We start from the raw sequence: 17115 nt of genomic DNA, 5'->3' as shown, positions 1-17115 counted from the left end.
TTGAGAATTTTTTTTCAAATCAAACTATAAAAAAATTAGTTTAAAAAATTTTCAAATTAAATTATTTTAGGTTTAAAATCTAATTATAAAAATATAGTTTAGTTTAATTTAAATTATAGTTTAAACATATTAAATCATTTATTTCTAAATATATATTATTTAATAAAAATTAATTGATTTATAATTTTTTAGAATATAATGTAAACGTATACGATAAATATAAAATCGTTCAAACTGTAATTCAAACTAAAAATTACATTTAAAAAATTTATTAATCTAAATCGAGCTATTTTATAAATTATATTAAATCAAATTATAATTTTTAAACGGCTTAATCTTTTTTATGATTTAAACAGAATTATATACACTTCATTAAAAGTGAAATTGCACCTCCAGATGCACTTTTGTTTTTCCTTTTTCACAATTAAGTGACAGGCTTTTTTTTTTTTTTTTTTAAATTTCCGGGAAGCAAACGATGCCCATTCTCCCCAAAGTAATTTTGAAAACGCAAATGACATTTAGATTCTAGGTAGCTATTTTGTATTTTCATAAGTATCTTCAATTTTTATAAGGATTGGAAAAAAAAAAATTATTTTAACGACTACATTGAACTATTTTTTATTCAAGTTATCCTTAATTTTGGTTTCATAAATTCGAATCGAATTTTTTTCATTCAAGTCAAACTCGAATTGAGGGATGTTTTTGTTTAACTTGGTCTGTGTCCACCCCTGAAAATGAGTATGACATCAAATACGTTAGACAGGATAATGCAACAAACCTCAGGTGTAATTTTCATCATTGGGAACATTTACAAGCACAGTTTCAATTATGCCTGTTAAGTTAATACAAGTGCATGCATTTGACGACTCAGTGGGAGTAAATTGGACAAAATCAAGACTTACCCTCAATGCATACAGATAGCAAAGGCCTGCAAATTATGACATACGTATTATCTACATATATACGTACAAACATAAAAATGGTAGTAAAAAATGATGGATCATCACCAAGTCAACCTCCCAGACAGTAGGAAGAACGTATAGGCCGACTGTAAGAATATTCCTCAGCACGGTGACTAGAGGCAAGTAAGTTAACCTGCACAAAGGCCTCTTCCTTTCAGCTATCCGAGTGAACTTCAAAAGACTCAACAATGACAGAAAAGGCTAAGGGCAATGCAAGTTACCTTCATGATCTCCCACTTCGAGCTTGGACGTGAAGACACAGCTAAGACACTCATGTGAAAATCCTGATTTTAACAACATAAAAAAATGTGTCCTTGTTTAGTTCATCAAAAGACCCTTGCATGAAATTATTAGTTGAATTATTTTAACATTGAAGTCAGCAAAATAAACTATGCTAAGATAATAGAAATGTGTTGAAACAAAAGCTTACCCTGAAGGGATCTCCCCTTAGAGACTGCACAGACAGAAATTTTCCAGACTCACCGTCCTGCAAGGAATACATGCAGCAATTGACCTCTTAGCTAGCATGGTTGTAGATTGCATTGTGCTTAAATTGGTGGCGATATACAAATGTTCCAAAAATGATATAAATTAAGAGATCTCATAACAAAACACACCTCCAAATAAATATCCCTTAATCGTCTTCCAGTTTGAGCACAGCAGATGCGGACAACATGTTCATCACAGCTGCCACTGATAATGTAATCCCTTCCATTCATGTAATATGATCGGGTGTAGTTATATGCAGTTCCTGTTGAAGTTATGTCAAAATTCATGTGGAGCCTCCCATCTGCAGCCAACAGTTGCTTAACCTGACATCAATTAACAGTTAGTAACAATCTTGAACCTGTAATAAAAGGAATAATCTATGGGTGTAGAGAGAAATGGCATGGAAACATCTCTTAACAGGTCAAAATTTCAGTAAGATAGCATCTTGAAATTCAAGGGTGATGAAATCCTCACTCTGACAGTGCAGTCATGTACTAAGTTATCAAGGTTTTTTTAGTGAATTTACTAAACCAAAACATCCACTGATCTCTATGAGGGTACCTCGTTGTCCACGGCTGAAACAAGAAGATAGAGGTCATCAGGAGAAAAGCAGACCATCACATTTCCTCTTGAGCTTGAAGATGTATAGCAAGGCTGTTCTGGTTTCTGCCTCAAATCCCACATTTTGACATCACGGTCAAATGATGAAGTAGCAAACAAAAAGGGGGAATGATGGGCAAATTTGGCAACATTAATGGGCTCTCCATGCATATTAGTGAACACTTCTAACTGTTTTCCACTGTTAATGTCATATAGGGCAACATTTTTAGAGTACCCACTAGCAAGAAAACGATCATCTGTTGAATTCACATGAATAGAAGTTAACTGCTCAAAATCTTTAAAAGTGACCACACCAGAATTCTCCCATGGATCTGCAACTGTATGTGGCAGATGATTGATGTCAAACAACCTCAGGCATCCATTATCTGAACCTGCAATAAGCTGGTAGTTCACGCAGCAACATTAGTAAATGCCACACTTAGGCAAGATGGAGAAAGAAAATATTTATTCTGGGGCATTTGATTACATTCCAAATACTAAAATGTTCAAATAACAGATCACTCTGACATTTCAAAATAACTCATGAACTTGAGAGCTTAGGGACAACCTACCACATTAAAAGGTGAAGTATTCTACAACACTTCATCTCTAATTATCAAATTTATTATACTACATATAGCATCCTTAAAAACAAACAGTTAATTAAGAAGCATGCCACTGCCATCAACAAATAGCTCAAAATCCAAAGTATGTCATTAAGGAGTTTACCTTGGACGGGTACTTTTTAAGCCAACAAAGCCCCAGAACACTGTTCTTCACTCCTATGGATGGGATGTAATTAGAAATATTCCTATTTTCATGGTTGATAACAACAACTTCACCATCCAATGTTCCAAAAGCCATAAGGCTAGAATTAGATGGATGATACTCAAATTGCCTTGGACGAAGCCTCTTATTTTCTTCTTTATATACATGGCTAAAACTTGATAATGGATGAATGAGTGGCCATGCAGAAGACCCAAGCTTAGCAGCACTAAGTGACCTTGAGAAGGAATGCTGACTCTTTCTGCAAGGATTAGACTTATTTAGCTTTGAAGAGTTTTGACAATATGCACCACTTATTCCTATTTCACGCTTCTGCAAAACATTAACCATACTTTCTTTGTGCTTTCTCCCATATGGCAAGTATTCAAAGTATTTACAAAAGACATACTTTCCTATTTCTCTTTCCATCTTAACTATGCGCATATTGTCTAAAACTTCTAAACGAGGTAATGATGCAACCATGTACTCCCGATAGTGTTTCTCAAAGCATATGGGTGAAGGATGGTGGGAACTATAAGTCTTTAATTTACTAGTAGCAATTGGCACATCCTGCTTATGCAATCCTACTAGAAGCTTATGATTGTCAAGAATCTACAACAACCAAAAGAAACCTATTAGATGGAGAAATCCAAAACCAATAAATAACAAATCAAATTTTCTCATAAGATACTAAATAAATCAATCTCATAGTATATCATGCAGTTACCTTATTTGGTATTTCAACACATCCACTCAAATTTGGAATAGCATCAGAGGATAGCCCAAATAAATTCATTCTCTGAAGGTCACTTGAAAGCTCAACTGTACAAGTATCTGACAAATTCTTATATCTGTGATGATTCTCACTATCTTTTATGCTGTCATCAACAGCAGAGGCTTGATTTGTAACATCTGCACCACTAACTGATGTTGCATCACCATTTGCATTCTCACTTGACAATGCAGGACATGCCCCAGTGTGCTTGCAACACAAACAATTTTGGAATCGTAGTTCCTTTATAGAAGGGAGTTTTGATAAGGCAGCAGTAGTTGTCCAGAGATTAGAAATTCGAGTCTCACACATTGAAAGGCACATCAAATTTGGCATGCAAGAGAAACAGTCCTCATGAAAAGTAGTCAGAGAAGTACAAAAGTCCAAATTTAGGGTGTTTAAATGCATAAATTTTCCATCCATGTTCAGCTTCCTGATATTGGTTGACCTCAAGTTAAGGACACGGCATGCCAACCCACCATGGCAGAGATCCCTGAAAATAAGCCAAAGACAAAAAGGTTAAAATATTATTCAGTTGGAAAACAACTTCCTAGCTCCTAAACTTCATCTTTGAAAAATGGTATCAACTGATCACAACAAATATATTACTTCCTAAGCAAATAAAAAAGTTGAAAAAAACAAGTCCATCTATGGAATCAGCAGAGTGAGAGAACCATAAATGAAACAAATAATGAAAGGTAAAAGTTGAATATAAATTTTCAATGAAATGCATCCTTCTTTAACAAAATCATTAGAGACCAATTAATGGATGTATATCTGTTAGGGGTGGCGAAATGGACTGGCATATCATACTTTTCATGCCAGTAAAAGTTATGCCAATATATTTGTCAATACAAATCTGACACATTTAATTAAACATGTCAGAGGTGCCAACACATTCAAAGATTATTATGCAGAAATATTATGGACGCAATTTAACTCCATGAACATGAAATGCAATTATAAATTCCAATGGTAAGACAAGCCATCCTTAGTCTTGCAAAACAACATAGAGTGAAATTCAGAATTACCCACCCTATTCCTAATGCACAATACACTAAAAGGCGTTTGGTTTGAAAAATATTTTATTACTAAAATTGAAAGATTACTGGATATAAATTTATTACTATATTTGATCAAATTAGTATATATAAATAATTATTATGTTTGGTTAGAAGTAATAAAAAAATACTAATATATTATTTTATTTATTATATGAAAGATTAATAGGTATAAAAAAATATTTTTCATAGTATTTATTATTTTAATTAAAAATTGAGGGTAATTTTGTCCTAAAAATTTAATAAATAAAGATAAAATAGTAATGATAATTAAGATTATTATGATAATCTTATAATCCTTAAGATGAAGGCAACAATTAAATTATCTTTTATATTACCTGTCATATTACCATTGGTAATGAAAGATTATTGAAATTTTTTATTATTTTACAAACCAAACAAGGTAATAAAGATAATAAAAGATAGATCACCAAGATAATCTTTAAATCTTCTAACCAAACGGACCCTAACAAGTTAAAGAAACTTACAGATAAAAATGGCAAGTTTTTTTTTTTTTTTCAAGTTTTCCTTTTAACCTTCTTCTTTACAATGTATGCACACTGCACATGTGACTTACTGATTTATAATTGATTCTTATGAAATCAGGTAGTGTGCAGGACATACTAATTCTTCTTTACAGAAATATGGCTTAATAGAACCCACATTTCACCATAAATCTCATCCTATATGAAATGGATGCTCTTATCTAATGAGCCCAGAAAAACTATTCCCAAACTCTGCAATATAAAGATAAGGTACTTATTTTTTCAGAGATATAGGATTGCGGTCTACTGATACATCTTTTTCAAAAGATCTCTGTTTTTTTAAACAGCTTTCCAAGGATTGAGACCTCTTTTGATAAGCTGGAGAACATTGTCCAGAGTAAGATATGGATGTATATAATTCAAAATGACAGGATTACAATACACAATAACTATGATAAATGCATGAAAAAATTAAAATGACAAAAGAACAAAAAATAATAGATGGTAAAAATAAGACAAACCGCAAAATATCATTTGTCAGTGCCATCTGGCCAAGATCAACTAATTGGAGCTTTTGGTTAATTGCATGCATCAAAGACATAATCTCTTCCTTTTTCAAGCAACAAGGTGCTCTATGAATTATATCCACAGCATCAATATCAGAGGAGTCAATTTCCCGGAACATTTCAATTAGAGGAGAGATGTCAGCATTCTTTAACTTATTTAATAAAACCACAAATGTACACTTCTGTTGGCAAGAGTGCCGAATCTTGGCCTGAACACCAACAAGACAAGTTGAAATAAGAAAACTTTCCTGTTGTCAACAATAAATAATGCAGGGTTAATGAAAATTTATGTTCAAACCCAGAACAAAATATAGTAAGTGGATAATTTGAGCCTCAGTCGTGTCATTGGACACTAGTTTTAAAGAAATTGAAGGAAAAGTTCAATGAGAAAAGAACATTACTATACAATCACATAAAATCACAGTTCAGTGACAACACTTTTGAAGGTAGAATTCATCAGACTCCAGATGTTAAGGTGTCTGTATTAGCACAAATGTCACTGATATACTAGTAACTATAGCAGCATAAGCAACTAATAATTTACAAGTAAGAGGAATTTATGAAAACGTACCTCAGAGAACCACGATAGCACTGTAGAGTTAGGTAGAGTGTCATGCTTCCTGCAAGAATCAACATACCTGACACCCAAATTCAGTAATTAACAAAAGAAGAAATGAACACAATACATTGAAGCAATGAAATTGTTGCAAGAATCAACATAATTTTGATCACAACGAAACAACAAATTAAATTTAAAGGAGAGAAAGATACCGAGCTTCTAAGCCGGAGATATCCGAGGCCATGATTCTTTCTCTAATGCTCCTCTTATGGCCGTTCTTCTCATTTAGAAAAAAGGCCCACCAGAGAGTTGAGAAAGTTGCAATGATATATTGTGAGATAAGATAAGCACAGGCAGTAGAGCTACAAGTAAAGTGGCTTCTGTTTAACACTTGTAAAAGGATAAGCCCGGAGGCACAGACAAGCCACTGCTGTACTGTCCCCGTCTCTGGTCATATCACACTTGTCCATGTCTGTTGGCACTACGTTTCAATTTACGGATTTGCCCACAACTGACCCGACCCATCCAATGCATCCGCCCCAAACGTGTTTCATATGTACATAAATAATAAATGCAGTCCGCATCCCAATTCAGGTTCAGTTTGAATGTGGTAATTCATGGAATCACATCTGTATCTTCCTCCACAGAACATTTTCTTTGTTACTTTATTCTTTATCACACGTATTGATAATAATAAAGAAGATAATGGAGCTAGTATTTGGTCGCCGGCCTCTGGTATTCTTCTTTACAAGGAAATGACAGGATAAATTATTGGATTGAAGAAGTGGGCACTTGTATATAATTTAATTTGTGGTTGTTCATCGGCCTTCTCTAGACTTCAGTACTAGCAAGACTTGGGAAGAGTAGGTGAGCTGCGAAGATATTTAATTTATGATTATTAATAAAATATAACTTATAATTTATATTTCCATTGCAAGAGAGTTTAATATTCATGAAAATCCAATCTTAGAAACTATTAGGAATCAGTTTAGATAGATAATTTAGGAAATATTACAGATGAACCAAAATTTGGCATGCCGACCCCATGAATGTCAGCAGTGATCCATTCTTTCTTTCTTTCTTTCTTTCTTATAATATCCACCGGAAAAGGGTTGACAAAAGCTGAAAACCAAAGAAGGAATCTCGTTCATGAAAGCACCGAATGCCCATCTAGAATTAAAATGAAGGAGAAAACTGATCACAATGGGCTCATTTACTTCCTAAGTCTGTTCTCGAACGATCGTACGGTGTCTAACACCCAAAAATCTGGATATTGAGTACCAATCTAAACTTTGACTCATAATTTTGTTCATATATAAGATAAGACTTTAGGAAATTAGTCATCAAAACAATGCCTGCCTGCCTTTGCTATGGTGCAATTGTTAGAATGTCATGTCACCAAGTCATAGAAGAAATTGTTTTGATAATATAATATAATTGGAGCAAGTTAAAGTGGCTTTGATGCAACAGTTACGTTGACTGTAGAGTGTGTTTGCTGATGTAAGTGGTGTTCATGGATAAGCTTATGAAATTACTTTATATATATATATATAAATTTGGAAAATTGATCTCAACTTTCTTGTTTTACAAGGGTGGGTGTATTAGGTCTAGTTTGAACTAAACTAAAAATAATAGTTTAAAAAATTTATAATGGTTTGGTTTGATTTGAACTATAATTTAAGTATATTAAAATTATTTATTTTTAAATATATAAAATTATTAAATAAAATTAATTCAATTATAATTTTCTATAAAATAATATAAATATGTAAAATAAATATAAAAAACAAATTATATATCTAATTATTTATTAAAAAATTAAATTAAATATAGTTTTATATATATAAAGAGAGCTTTTATAATTTGATTCAGTTTAAAAATTTTTTTAAATTGTAATCTAAACTAAAGAATGTTTTCCAAAAATTTATTAACGCAAACTAAATTATTTTAAAAATTAAAAACTAAAGTAAAATATAATTTTTAAATAATTTAATTTAATTTTAAAGTTTGAACCAGATAATGTACACCTCTGTTTATAAGCATTTAAAGGGAGAAACTAAATGATTTATATAGGTAATTGGGCTGTTGATGCTTTGGCCCATTACTAACTCCTTGTGGTATCATGATGTTCCTCTTTCTTTGGGGCTTTAATTCATCTTATTGCACTCAGCTAGGGCTTTCTAGTTTTATGGAATTCATTTTGTTTTATTATTTAATAAAACAATTGATACAAATAATATTTATAATTTTATATATAAATAATAATATATTATCATATAATTAGATATTATTTTATTTTTAATTTAAAATTATTTAATTACGTAATGATATATTATTATTTATATATAAAATTATATATATTATTTATGCATATGACACTACTATTTACTAATATACTATAATTAAAAATTAGATTTTATAGTGTATAGAGATGAGTTTTAGGATTTATACATATAACACTCATCTTAAGCATATGAAATGCATGTTAATATAGTTTATTTAATCCAGATTATTAGATTAAATAATCGATTTTGACATAGTTATGTGAATAATCTAATTTTAAATAATAATCATATTTTTAGATTATTTAAGCTATAGTCAAATTATTTTTTTAAAATTTAATAAAATTTTTACCTTTTAATTCAAAGCTAAATTATTAGACACATTTGACATTTTAACCCAAATAATTAGTTTTTTTAATTATTTGTCAAACAATCCTAATTGAATTATGATTATTAATAATTTAATAATCATAAATTATATCAAACATATAAAAATTAATCATTATATAATTAAATATTATTATAATTAAATCAAAAAAATGATTTTTGTTGATATGATTTATCGCCATCAATTGATATATATAATTTTGAATTATGTATACGATAAACTAAAATAGCAACAATTAGTACTTGAAAAAATAATGATGTGTCTACTACAATTCGATATGAGATGTTTTTATTGTGGTTCAATTTAATAATCGGAATGTTTATATCTACAATATAGTAATTGATATGTATATTAAATAATACACTAAAACAAAGGTTTTTTAAGATATTTTTTCTTTATAATGTCCTCTCTTTTAGGTTTTTTATCTTGAGTAATTCTTCGTACTTATAAGATTTATTAAGAAAAAATTATATTTAAATTAGAATAATTTGAAATTCGATAAGATTTGAATAGTGTACCTTTAAATATAAAAAATATTTGGTTTAGCAGATGGAGATATCTTCATGCTACGAATATGGATGTGAAATAGAAGAATATTCGTAGAAAATTTGGGATTGAAGCTTCTTTTATAGGGTATTTGCCTGTTTTATTGTGTTAACAAAACTTTCTTGTTTTCGCTACTGAATGTCTGACAGGAATTATAAAAATGTTGGCATATGTCAAATAAAAATAAGCTTTGAACAGGGAATGGGTTGCTCAATTTGGCGTGGGCTAAAGTAAATTTCTTATTGCATCTACAATGTTCACTTCCTAGAGAGATCTGGAATTAAGCTTAAGCAGATTAAAACAGAAAATCTTTTCTATTTTTTGAAATGCTATGTGACCGTGTCTGCCTGCCCAAATCTACACTACACTTCCGCTTTTGGTGTGTGTTGTGTGGGGCGTTTTAAAATAGAACTACAGTCTCAAACAACGCTTGTTCCGCCTTTATAGGAAAGAGGTGACTCAGAAATTACAGTCTCTTTTGTCAGCATTTATATATTTATATTATAGCAACAGAATAATTTCTCACCCAACCCAACCCAGCAAAGCTACAATTTTAGTTAAAAGGGGAATCTTAGTGAGCAAGGTACAATAATAATTCAATCCAAATTACGAGGACGTCTCTATTTATCTTAATCACAATCTTTACACTCTTCCTGTCAGGGATTTAATGTTGTTAGTGAATGATAGAAGATTTAGGAAATTGATCATGTGTAAATATATGATATTATTTCAGAGAAACATGGAATTAGTGTCATCACCGGATAATTGGAACCCTAATAAGGGTAAATATATAACTTTTTAAAATTTAATCTTTAAAAAAAATTATTAATTTTTATAATTTAAGAGAAAAAATAAGGTAATTTTTTTAATATCATTAATTAAATAATAATTTTATTTTTAGAATTAAAATTTTTTATTAATTTTAACTGTTTATAATTAAATATTTAAGTTTTTAAAATTTAATGAACATAATTCTAAGATTTGGCTAATGGGAATAATTAAATGTTCGAGCTTTCTATTCTAAAATTTTTAAAGGGCAAGTAGAGAGATGCTACGACAGATGTCACAACAGAAGGGGAAAAAGAAAATAAAAGTCCATGATGGCAAAATTAGTTTGTAGCATGTGAAATGTTGGATATGCAGGCATGTGACATACATAGATACATTTTCAAAGAATGAGTGATTGACACGGCAATATAAAAAGAAGGAATAAAGCCAGCCAAAGTGAAGGAAAATGAAAGCAAAGAGTGGAAAGAAAGACGAAATAAATAAATTAATAAGCAAAAATAGTGAATTTGAAATTACAAAGACTCTCTCCAATCCCCTATCCTCTCGACCTTCCCCAAAAGAATAAATACAAACAAGCAAGCAGGGTAGGCACCAGCTCACACAACAGAACCATCCATCAAACAAATGCCAATTTAATCTCAACAAAAGTGACAATGAGAATCATTTCTCCATTCCCTCTAGAACATTAAACCCATCACAGCCAATCCAATGGCCAACAATTTCTGCACGCCCTTGATCGTCTCTGATCCACTCTGCACAATCGTGGGTAAAATTAAACAATCTATTTTGTAACATAGTTTTGATCTGTCCTAAATCATGACCCGTGACAGTACAGTGTACTATGTTCAGTCTTAACATTGACTTGCATGTCTCTGGTGAAATAGCTATTCACAAAGTAAATTCTGCATTAAACAAGGCATTAATTTTGGCTCAGATATTATCACTTTTTATTTATTTATTTATTTATTTACAACAAATTTTAATTTCTATTAACTAATTTACGATTCAATTTTGGGTTTAGGATGTCTTAGTCATTTTTAATTAACATGAACAAACCTAATTAATCGTCCTAGATCTAGCTAAAGAAAGGTACCTCATCGGCAGCCCCTGATAGGCCAGAAGAAGGTGCATCCGAGCTAGGTCCCGGGGCCTCAATAGGTGGCGCTGGTGGGCTCGACAAAGCCAGCCCAGGAGCAGGAGCAATGTGCTTCTTCGGTTTCTTTTTCTTGCTAGGAGCCGGTGCTGGTACCTCTACGGGAATAGTAGGTGAAGCCACTGGAACTGGAGCTGGTGGCGAACTCACGGGAGCAGCCGCGGGAGGAGTTAATGTCGGTGCTTCTACAGGAGCAGGAACAGTCTCTTTAGCTGGAGCGGTTGCAGGAGCTGTGATGGGAGCTGGTGATTGGGGCTTCGCCGGAGCTTTTGCAGGAGCTGTGACGGGAGCTGGTGATTTCGGCTTCGCCGGAGCTTTTGTAGGAGCTGTTACGGGGGCCGTAACAGGAGCTGTTGTCGGTGGGGCAGCGGATACTGGAGTTTTTGTCGGCGCGGCGGCTGGAGACTGGCCACCGACACCGGCCACAATGACGCTTATAAATGCAAATGTAATTGCCCATTTCCGATCCATTGCTTTGAAATGATCACGAGAGATTTAGCTACTGACACTAGCAATAGTAGCAGTGGCAGGAGCGAGTGCTATATATAGACTAACTAAATTTATGTAACGGAAGAGTTTTTAGTTAAATCTGACCCGTTAAAATTAATGGGACCACCCTTAAATGGGCCCCGCAATAGCCGTTGGATTAAGGATGCATTTTGGGTCTCACGTAGAGTTCAAACAAAACGACAGCCAGGCCCTCGTCTTAGGCCCTCTATGTGCATGTGATATGATGAAACTTTAGATGAAGGAAAACGGTTAGAACCAGTCATTCTTGTGTAGGGGGAATTTTTTTTTCCGTATGAGAGATTTTGACCAAAAAGTTAATGTGAACATATCAAATACCTTAAGGGAGCATAGAAATATTACCTTAAAGATAGATTATTTATAAGATTACTAGGTATAAATGATTACTAGGCATAAATAATTATTGTGTTTGATTTAATAAAAGATTACTAGACTTAAATGCCTTTGGTCATTTCTTTTTATCATTTTTCTATAATAAACTCAAGATTACCTCAGTAATCTTTAAATACCTAAGGTGAAGGTGGTAATCAGATTACCACCTATATTACCTGCCGCGTCAGCATTAGTAATAGAAAATTACTGTAATCTTTTATTACTGACAAACCAAACAAGAGAATAAAAGATAGATTACCAAGGTAATAATAAATTTAATTTTAGAAAACGGTCATTTTATTCACTGGACGGGTGGCAATAATTTGTACAAATACCCTTCTCTCTTCATTTGTAAGAAATATATATATAGATTAATTCCGTCTATAGCCTTTCATTTTTCCTTCATCTTTCTTTTAAATTCTTTTTCTAATTATATAAAATTTATAACATATTATCCGCATGGTCAATTCATACATATTTTAATATTATTTATTTTTTAATTATATTATTATTTTATTTATATATTATAAATACGAATATCTTAATTATGATATTATCATATTTACAAAATATAAACTATTGATGTTTTAATTATTGTTATTTTTTGTTTAATTTTTCATTTATAATTATATTATATTTGTAACTCAAAGTTTACAAAATCATGAATTTGGATATAAAGTTCTGAATATCATTTATAATATGAAATCTACAAAATTATGAACTTACACCTAAAGTTATGAATATAATTTATAACTTAAAGTTTACAAAAATATGAATTTAGACCAAAAATCTTGAATATTATTTGAATATTTATTCTTATTGTAATAATTGTATCCGATTGCAACCTGAAGTTTGTAAAATCACTAAAATATATATATGGGCTTGAAGTCCCAAATTTTATTCAAAATATTTATTTATTTTATATTAACTATAGCATATTTGCAATTTGATGTTTGCATAAATTGTGAAAAATATGGACTTGAACTCTGAAATATAATCAGAATTACAGTTTTAAATACTAATAATATTTTGAATACCAATTACAAAACTAAAAGTTTTTTAAATACGAACCTAAAGTTTTTAAAAATTAATCCCAATATTTTTCCTACAAAATTAGTTGTTTGTAAATATGAGATAATATTTGAACTTAAAGTTTCAAAATTAACTCATATATATTGTCTACAAAATTAGAAGTTTTACAAATATGACAATATTTGAACCTAAAGTTCCTAAAATTGGACGGATAATATTAAATATATTTTTTACATGATTCTCCACCTATAATTGATGAGCCTTGAGAAAGTGATTAAATAATATGTCTTAAAATGATAAAATCCAAGAGCACTATTTCACCAGCGTCACATTCTCGAAGAATTGCAAACCAAATATATGGATATAATAATAAATCTACTAAATTCGTGAAGAAATTTAAAAGATAAATTTGAATATCAAATTTAATAATTCTCTCAATGGCTCTGTAATTTAGTACAATTTTGCGATGTTCAAAATTTTTTCTTGATTGTGATAATGTGGAAGAAAAAATATTCTCAACATTTTTTTATAATAATATGCTTCTGTAGTAATAATATCGAGAAAATAAATTCTAAATTAATATTTTCTCGTTAATGAAAACCATTAAACTCGCCCCACAAACATTGCATTGTTCTCTGAAGTGAACACAACTACCAGAAGTAGTTATCATAGGTGTGAGTAAGATCATAGATGAAAAAAATTTTGATTCAAAGATAGTTATAACAAAAAATCTTAGTCATACCATCAAAAGTGGATTAAGACTGAAATAAAATAAAGAATAACGCAAAGTAAACCACAAAACAATAGAAATGGTCGTAAATATCATTGATTATATACTTATAGTATACACAAATACTAGGTGGATCTATATTAAACATCTATAAAAATTAAATTTTTGATAATTTAGATTTTGTCAATTTAATGAATCTTAATGTTTTAAAACTTCTTTCAAAAATAAAAATATGGGTCACCTAAATAGTGACATGAATGTCCTAGATTTTTATAATTAAAATCCATCATATATAATTATTTTAGAGTCATGAATATTATTTTATATTTTATTATCTTATTCTCATTCTTTTTAATATTTTATATACATTATGATTAATGTATTTTTTAAATAAAATGATATGGACTCCAAAATTGAAACATTGACTTTAAAAGCTGATGATGGAGACATGTATTTGGTGGATAGTGCAACAATGCACACAATTTTCAAGGAAATGAAATTTTTTTTAACTTTAGCACAAATTGAAAAAAAGTAAATACTATATTAAGATCAATAAATTTAATTGAAGGGTCTAAAAGAATCACAATTTTGTTAAAAAATGAGACCAAATTAAACATTAATGATATATTATATTTAAGTAGATATAGAAGAAATTTACTTAATTTTTAAGATATAAGAAATAATGATTATCATATTAAAATCATCAATGAAATGGAGCAGAATTTATCTGTATAATTTCGAAAAAAGGCTTATACTAGAAAAATTATCCATTTTATCATCTAGACTGTATTATACAATTATAAAAAACAATTAAAACCTATGTAATATTGAACTAAAAGTTTTCTGATCTAAAAGTCTTTATGTTTTGACATGACCGTCTAAGTCACCTAAAATCTATAATGATGTCAAAAATTATTAAAAAGTCACATGGACATACATTAAAGAATCGTAAAATTTTATCATCCAGTAAAAATTTTTGTACCATCTATACACAAGGCGAATTGGTAATTGGACCATCTCCCCCCAAAATTAGAGTTGATCCTCATTATTCCTACAAATGATTCAAGGGGTTATATATGAACCAATTTATCCATCAAGTGGATCATTTCATCATTTTATGCTCTTAATTGATGCATCTGTACATGGTCTCATGTTTATTTATTACCAATTCGAAATATTGCATTTGTTAAACTATTAACTCAAATTATCAAATTAAAGATGTATTTCGTAGATTATTCGATCAAGTCAATACGACTAGATAATGCTAGTGAATTGACATATAAGATATTAGATGATTATGTTGAACATTCAGTCCTACATATCCACACTTAAAATGGATTAGTTGAGTCTCTTATCAAAAGATTTCAGATAATTACACGTACTTTATTACTAAAAACTCAATTACCAATTTCTATGTGGGGACATGCTATATTACATGTTACAATATAAATTCGTTTGCGACCTTCCTTTTATCATCAATATTCTCTCCAATAATTGATTCTTGGTCACCAACCTAATATATCTCATTTGAAGATATTTGGTTGTGTTATATATGTCTCTATTGAGTCTCCTCAACACATAAAAATGAGATCCTAACATCATTTGAAAATTTATATTAGATATAATTTACCATTCATTATCAAGTATCTAGAACCATTAACAAGTGATATTTTTACTGCACGATTTACAGATTATTACTTTGATGAGACAATATTTCCACCTCCTAAAGTTAGGCATGAACTAACTTGATATGTATCCATTATGTCTCATCTAGATCTTCACACATCTCAAAGTAAAACTAAAGTATAGAAGATAGTGCGTTTACAAATTATTGTCAATCAAATATTTGATGCATTTATAGATACGATAAAAGTGACAAAAACACATGTACCAGTTGCCAATCCATTAACAAGATTTAATGTGACTATTAAACAATCCATTCGAGTCTTGATTGATCAATCTATTATATGTTAGAAGCATGATAGACCTATTAGATAGAAAGACATTTTTCCTTGAAAAAGAAAGACAAATAATCAAACAGATATCAATCATGATGATCCTAAAATAAATAAAAAATTCACACTTTCTAATATTTCTCTAGAGAAGGTTATGATCCTTGAAAAGACTCAAACCCCTGAAGTGGCATAAAATGGTACAAAATCTTTAAGAACAGGAAATAAAAATATTGAAATATCTTTAAATTATACTTATACAAGAGAGATGTGAAATCGTGAAATGGTTAAATTGATGATATATTCTCATTTGCAGTAGTTACTAAAATTATAAATGATGATGATTTAAAACCGTATATTATAACTGAGTATAGATAAATACATGATTGATCTATATAAAAAGAAATAATTCGAACAGAATTAAATTATTTAGCAAAACGTCAAGGGTTTAGGATTTTAGTCTTATGGTAAATTTTTCCACCACGTGAGAGACTTTAGCTGAAAAGTTAACATGAACACATCAAATGCCTTGGAAATTAACTTTAGAAAATGGCCATTTTTTTCACCACGTGAGAGACTTTAGCCAAAAAGATAATGTGAACACATCAAATGCCTTGGAAATTAACTTTAGAAAATGGCCATTTTTTTTAACTGGAGGGGCGACAATAATTTGTATAAATACTTCCCCTCCTCTCTTCATTTGTAAGAAATATATACATAGATTGATTCCCTCTGCAGGCTTTCATCTTTCCTTAATATTTTTTTTAATTCTTTTTCCAAATATATAAAATTTATAACAGTCATTAATTTTTTCCCAGCAGATATTCAGATGAATACTTAATTTCAGTACCACTAATGATGTCACCGTATAATCTAATGTTACTTTCAATTTAAAATCTTCCCAAACCTAATTGTGTTAATGCATAGTTTTATTATATCTACATATTTTGAATACATAAAATAAATATATAAATAATATATTATTATATAATTATATATTATTTCATCTTTAATTTATAATTATTTAATCACATTATAATACAACATACGTGTATTTATTTTATGTGTTCAAACTATATGCATA

The 17115-nt window shown here is 30.1% G+C and overlaps 2 protein-coding genes across 8 annotated transcripts; both read right to left on the bottom strand.

Moving 5' to 3' along the window:
* Positions 1-768: 768 nt before the first annotated feature.
* LOC123227360 lies at positions 769-6639 on the bottom strand. Of its 7 annotated transcripts, XM_044652144.1 has the most exons (11): positions 6472-6639; positions 6272-6338; positions 5656-5948; positions 3544-4081; positions 2781-3428; positions 2013-2453; positions 1580-1774; positions 1393-1449; positions 1184-1246; positions 1008-1095; positions 769-928 (listed from the first exon to the last, which is right to left on the bottom strand). In XM_044652144.1, the coding sequence occupies exons 1-10, from the start codon at positions 6501-6503 to the stop codon at positions 1012-1014; spliced, it is 2418 nt and encodes an 805-aa protein (XP_044508079.1). In that variant the 5' UTR covers positions 6504-6639; the 3' UTR covers positions 769-928; positions 1008-1011. The 7 variants fall into 7 exon arrangements, with proteins under 7 accessions (XP_044508079.1, XP_044508071.1, XP_044508086.1 ...); XM_044652136.1 differs by having other exon boundaries at positions 769-1095; XM_044652151.1 differs by having other exon boundaries at positions 769-1095; positions 6272-6320.
* Positions 6640-10723: 4084 nt separating this feature from the next.
* Positions 10724-11950, bottom strand: LOC123214755 (lysine-rich arabinogalactan protein 18-like). Its single transcript, XM_044634730.1, has 2 exons — positions 11358-11950; positions 10724-11016 (listed from the first exon to the last, which is right to left on the bottom strand). Exons 1-2 carry the CDS (start codon positions 11886-11888, stop codon positions 10942-10944), a joined length of 606 nt encoding a protein of 201 aa, XP_044490665.1. The 5' UTR covers positions 11889-11950; the 3' UTR covers positions 10724-10941.
* Positions 11951-17115: the final 5165 nt, after the last annotated feature.

This window comes from Mangifera indica, chromosome 1, assembly GCF_011075055.1.
Source record: "Mangifera indica cultivar Alphonso chromosome 1, CATAS_Mindica_2.1, whole genome shotgun sequence".
NCBI lineage: Eukaryota > Viridiplantae > Streptophyta > Magnoliopsida > Sapindales > Anacardiaceae > Mangifera > Mangifera indica.
This window is presented reverse-complemented; position numbering and strand designations above follow the sequence as displayed.

What these genes read in the sequence shown, in the direction of transcription:
- LOC123227360 (XM_044652136.1), bottom strand. Translation starts at nt 6,503, where the DNA reads ATGGCCTCGGATATCTCCGGCTTAGAAGCTCG. An exon ending in ATCTCCGGCTTAGAAGCTCG is followed by an intron (nt 6,339 to 6,471) that starts GTATCTTTCTCT and finishes TTTGGGTGTCAG; the next exon opens with GTATGTTGATTCTTGCAGGA. An exon ending in TGCTATCGTGGTTCTCTGAG is followed by an intron (nt 5,949 to 6,271) that starts GTACGTTTTCAT and finishes TGTTGACAACAG; the next exon opens with GAAAGTTTTCTTATTTCAAC.
- LOC123214755 (XM_044634730.1), bottom strand. Translation starts at nt 11,888, where the DNA reads ATGGATCGGAAATGGGCAATTACATTTGCATTTATAAGCGTCATTGTG. An exon ending in TATCAGGGGCTGCCGATGAG is followed by an intron (nt 11,017 to 11,357) that starts GTACCTTTCTTT and finishes ACGATTGTGCAG; the next exon opens with AGTGGATCAGAGACGATCAA.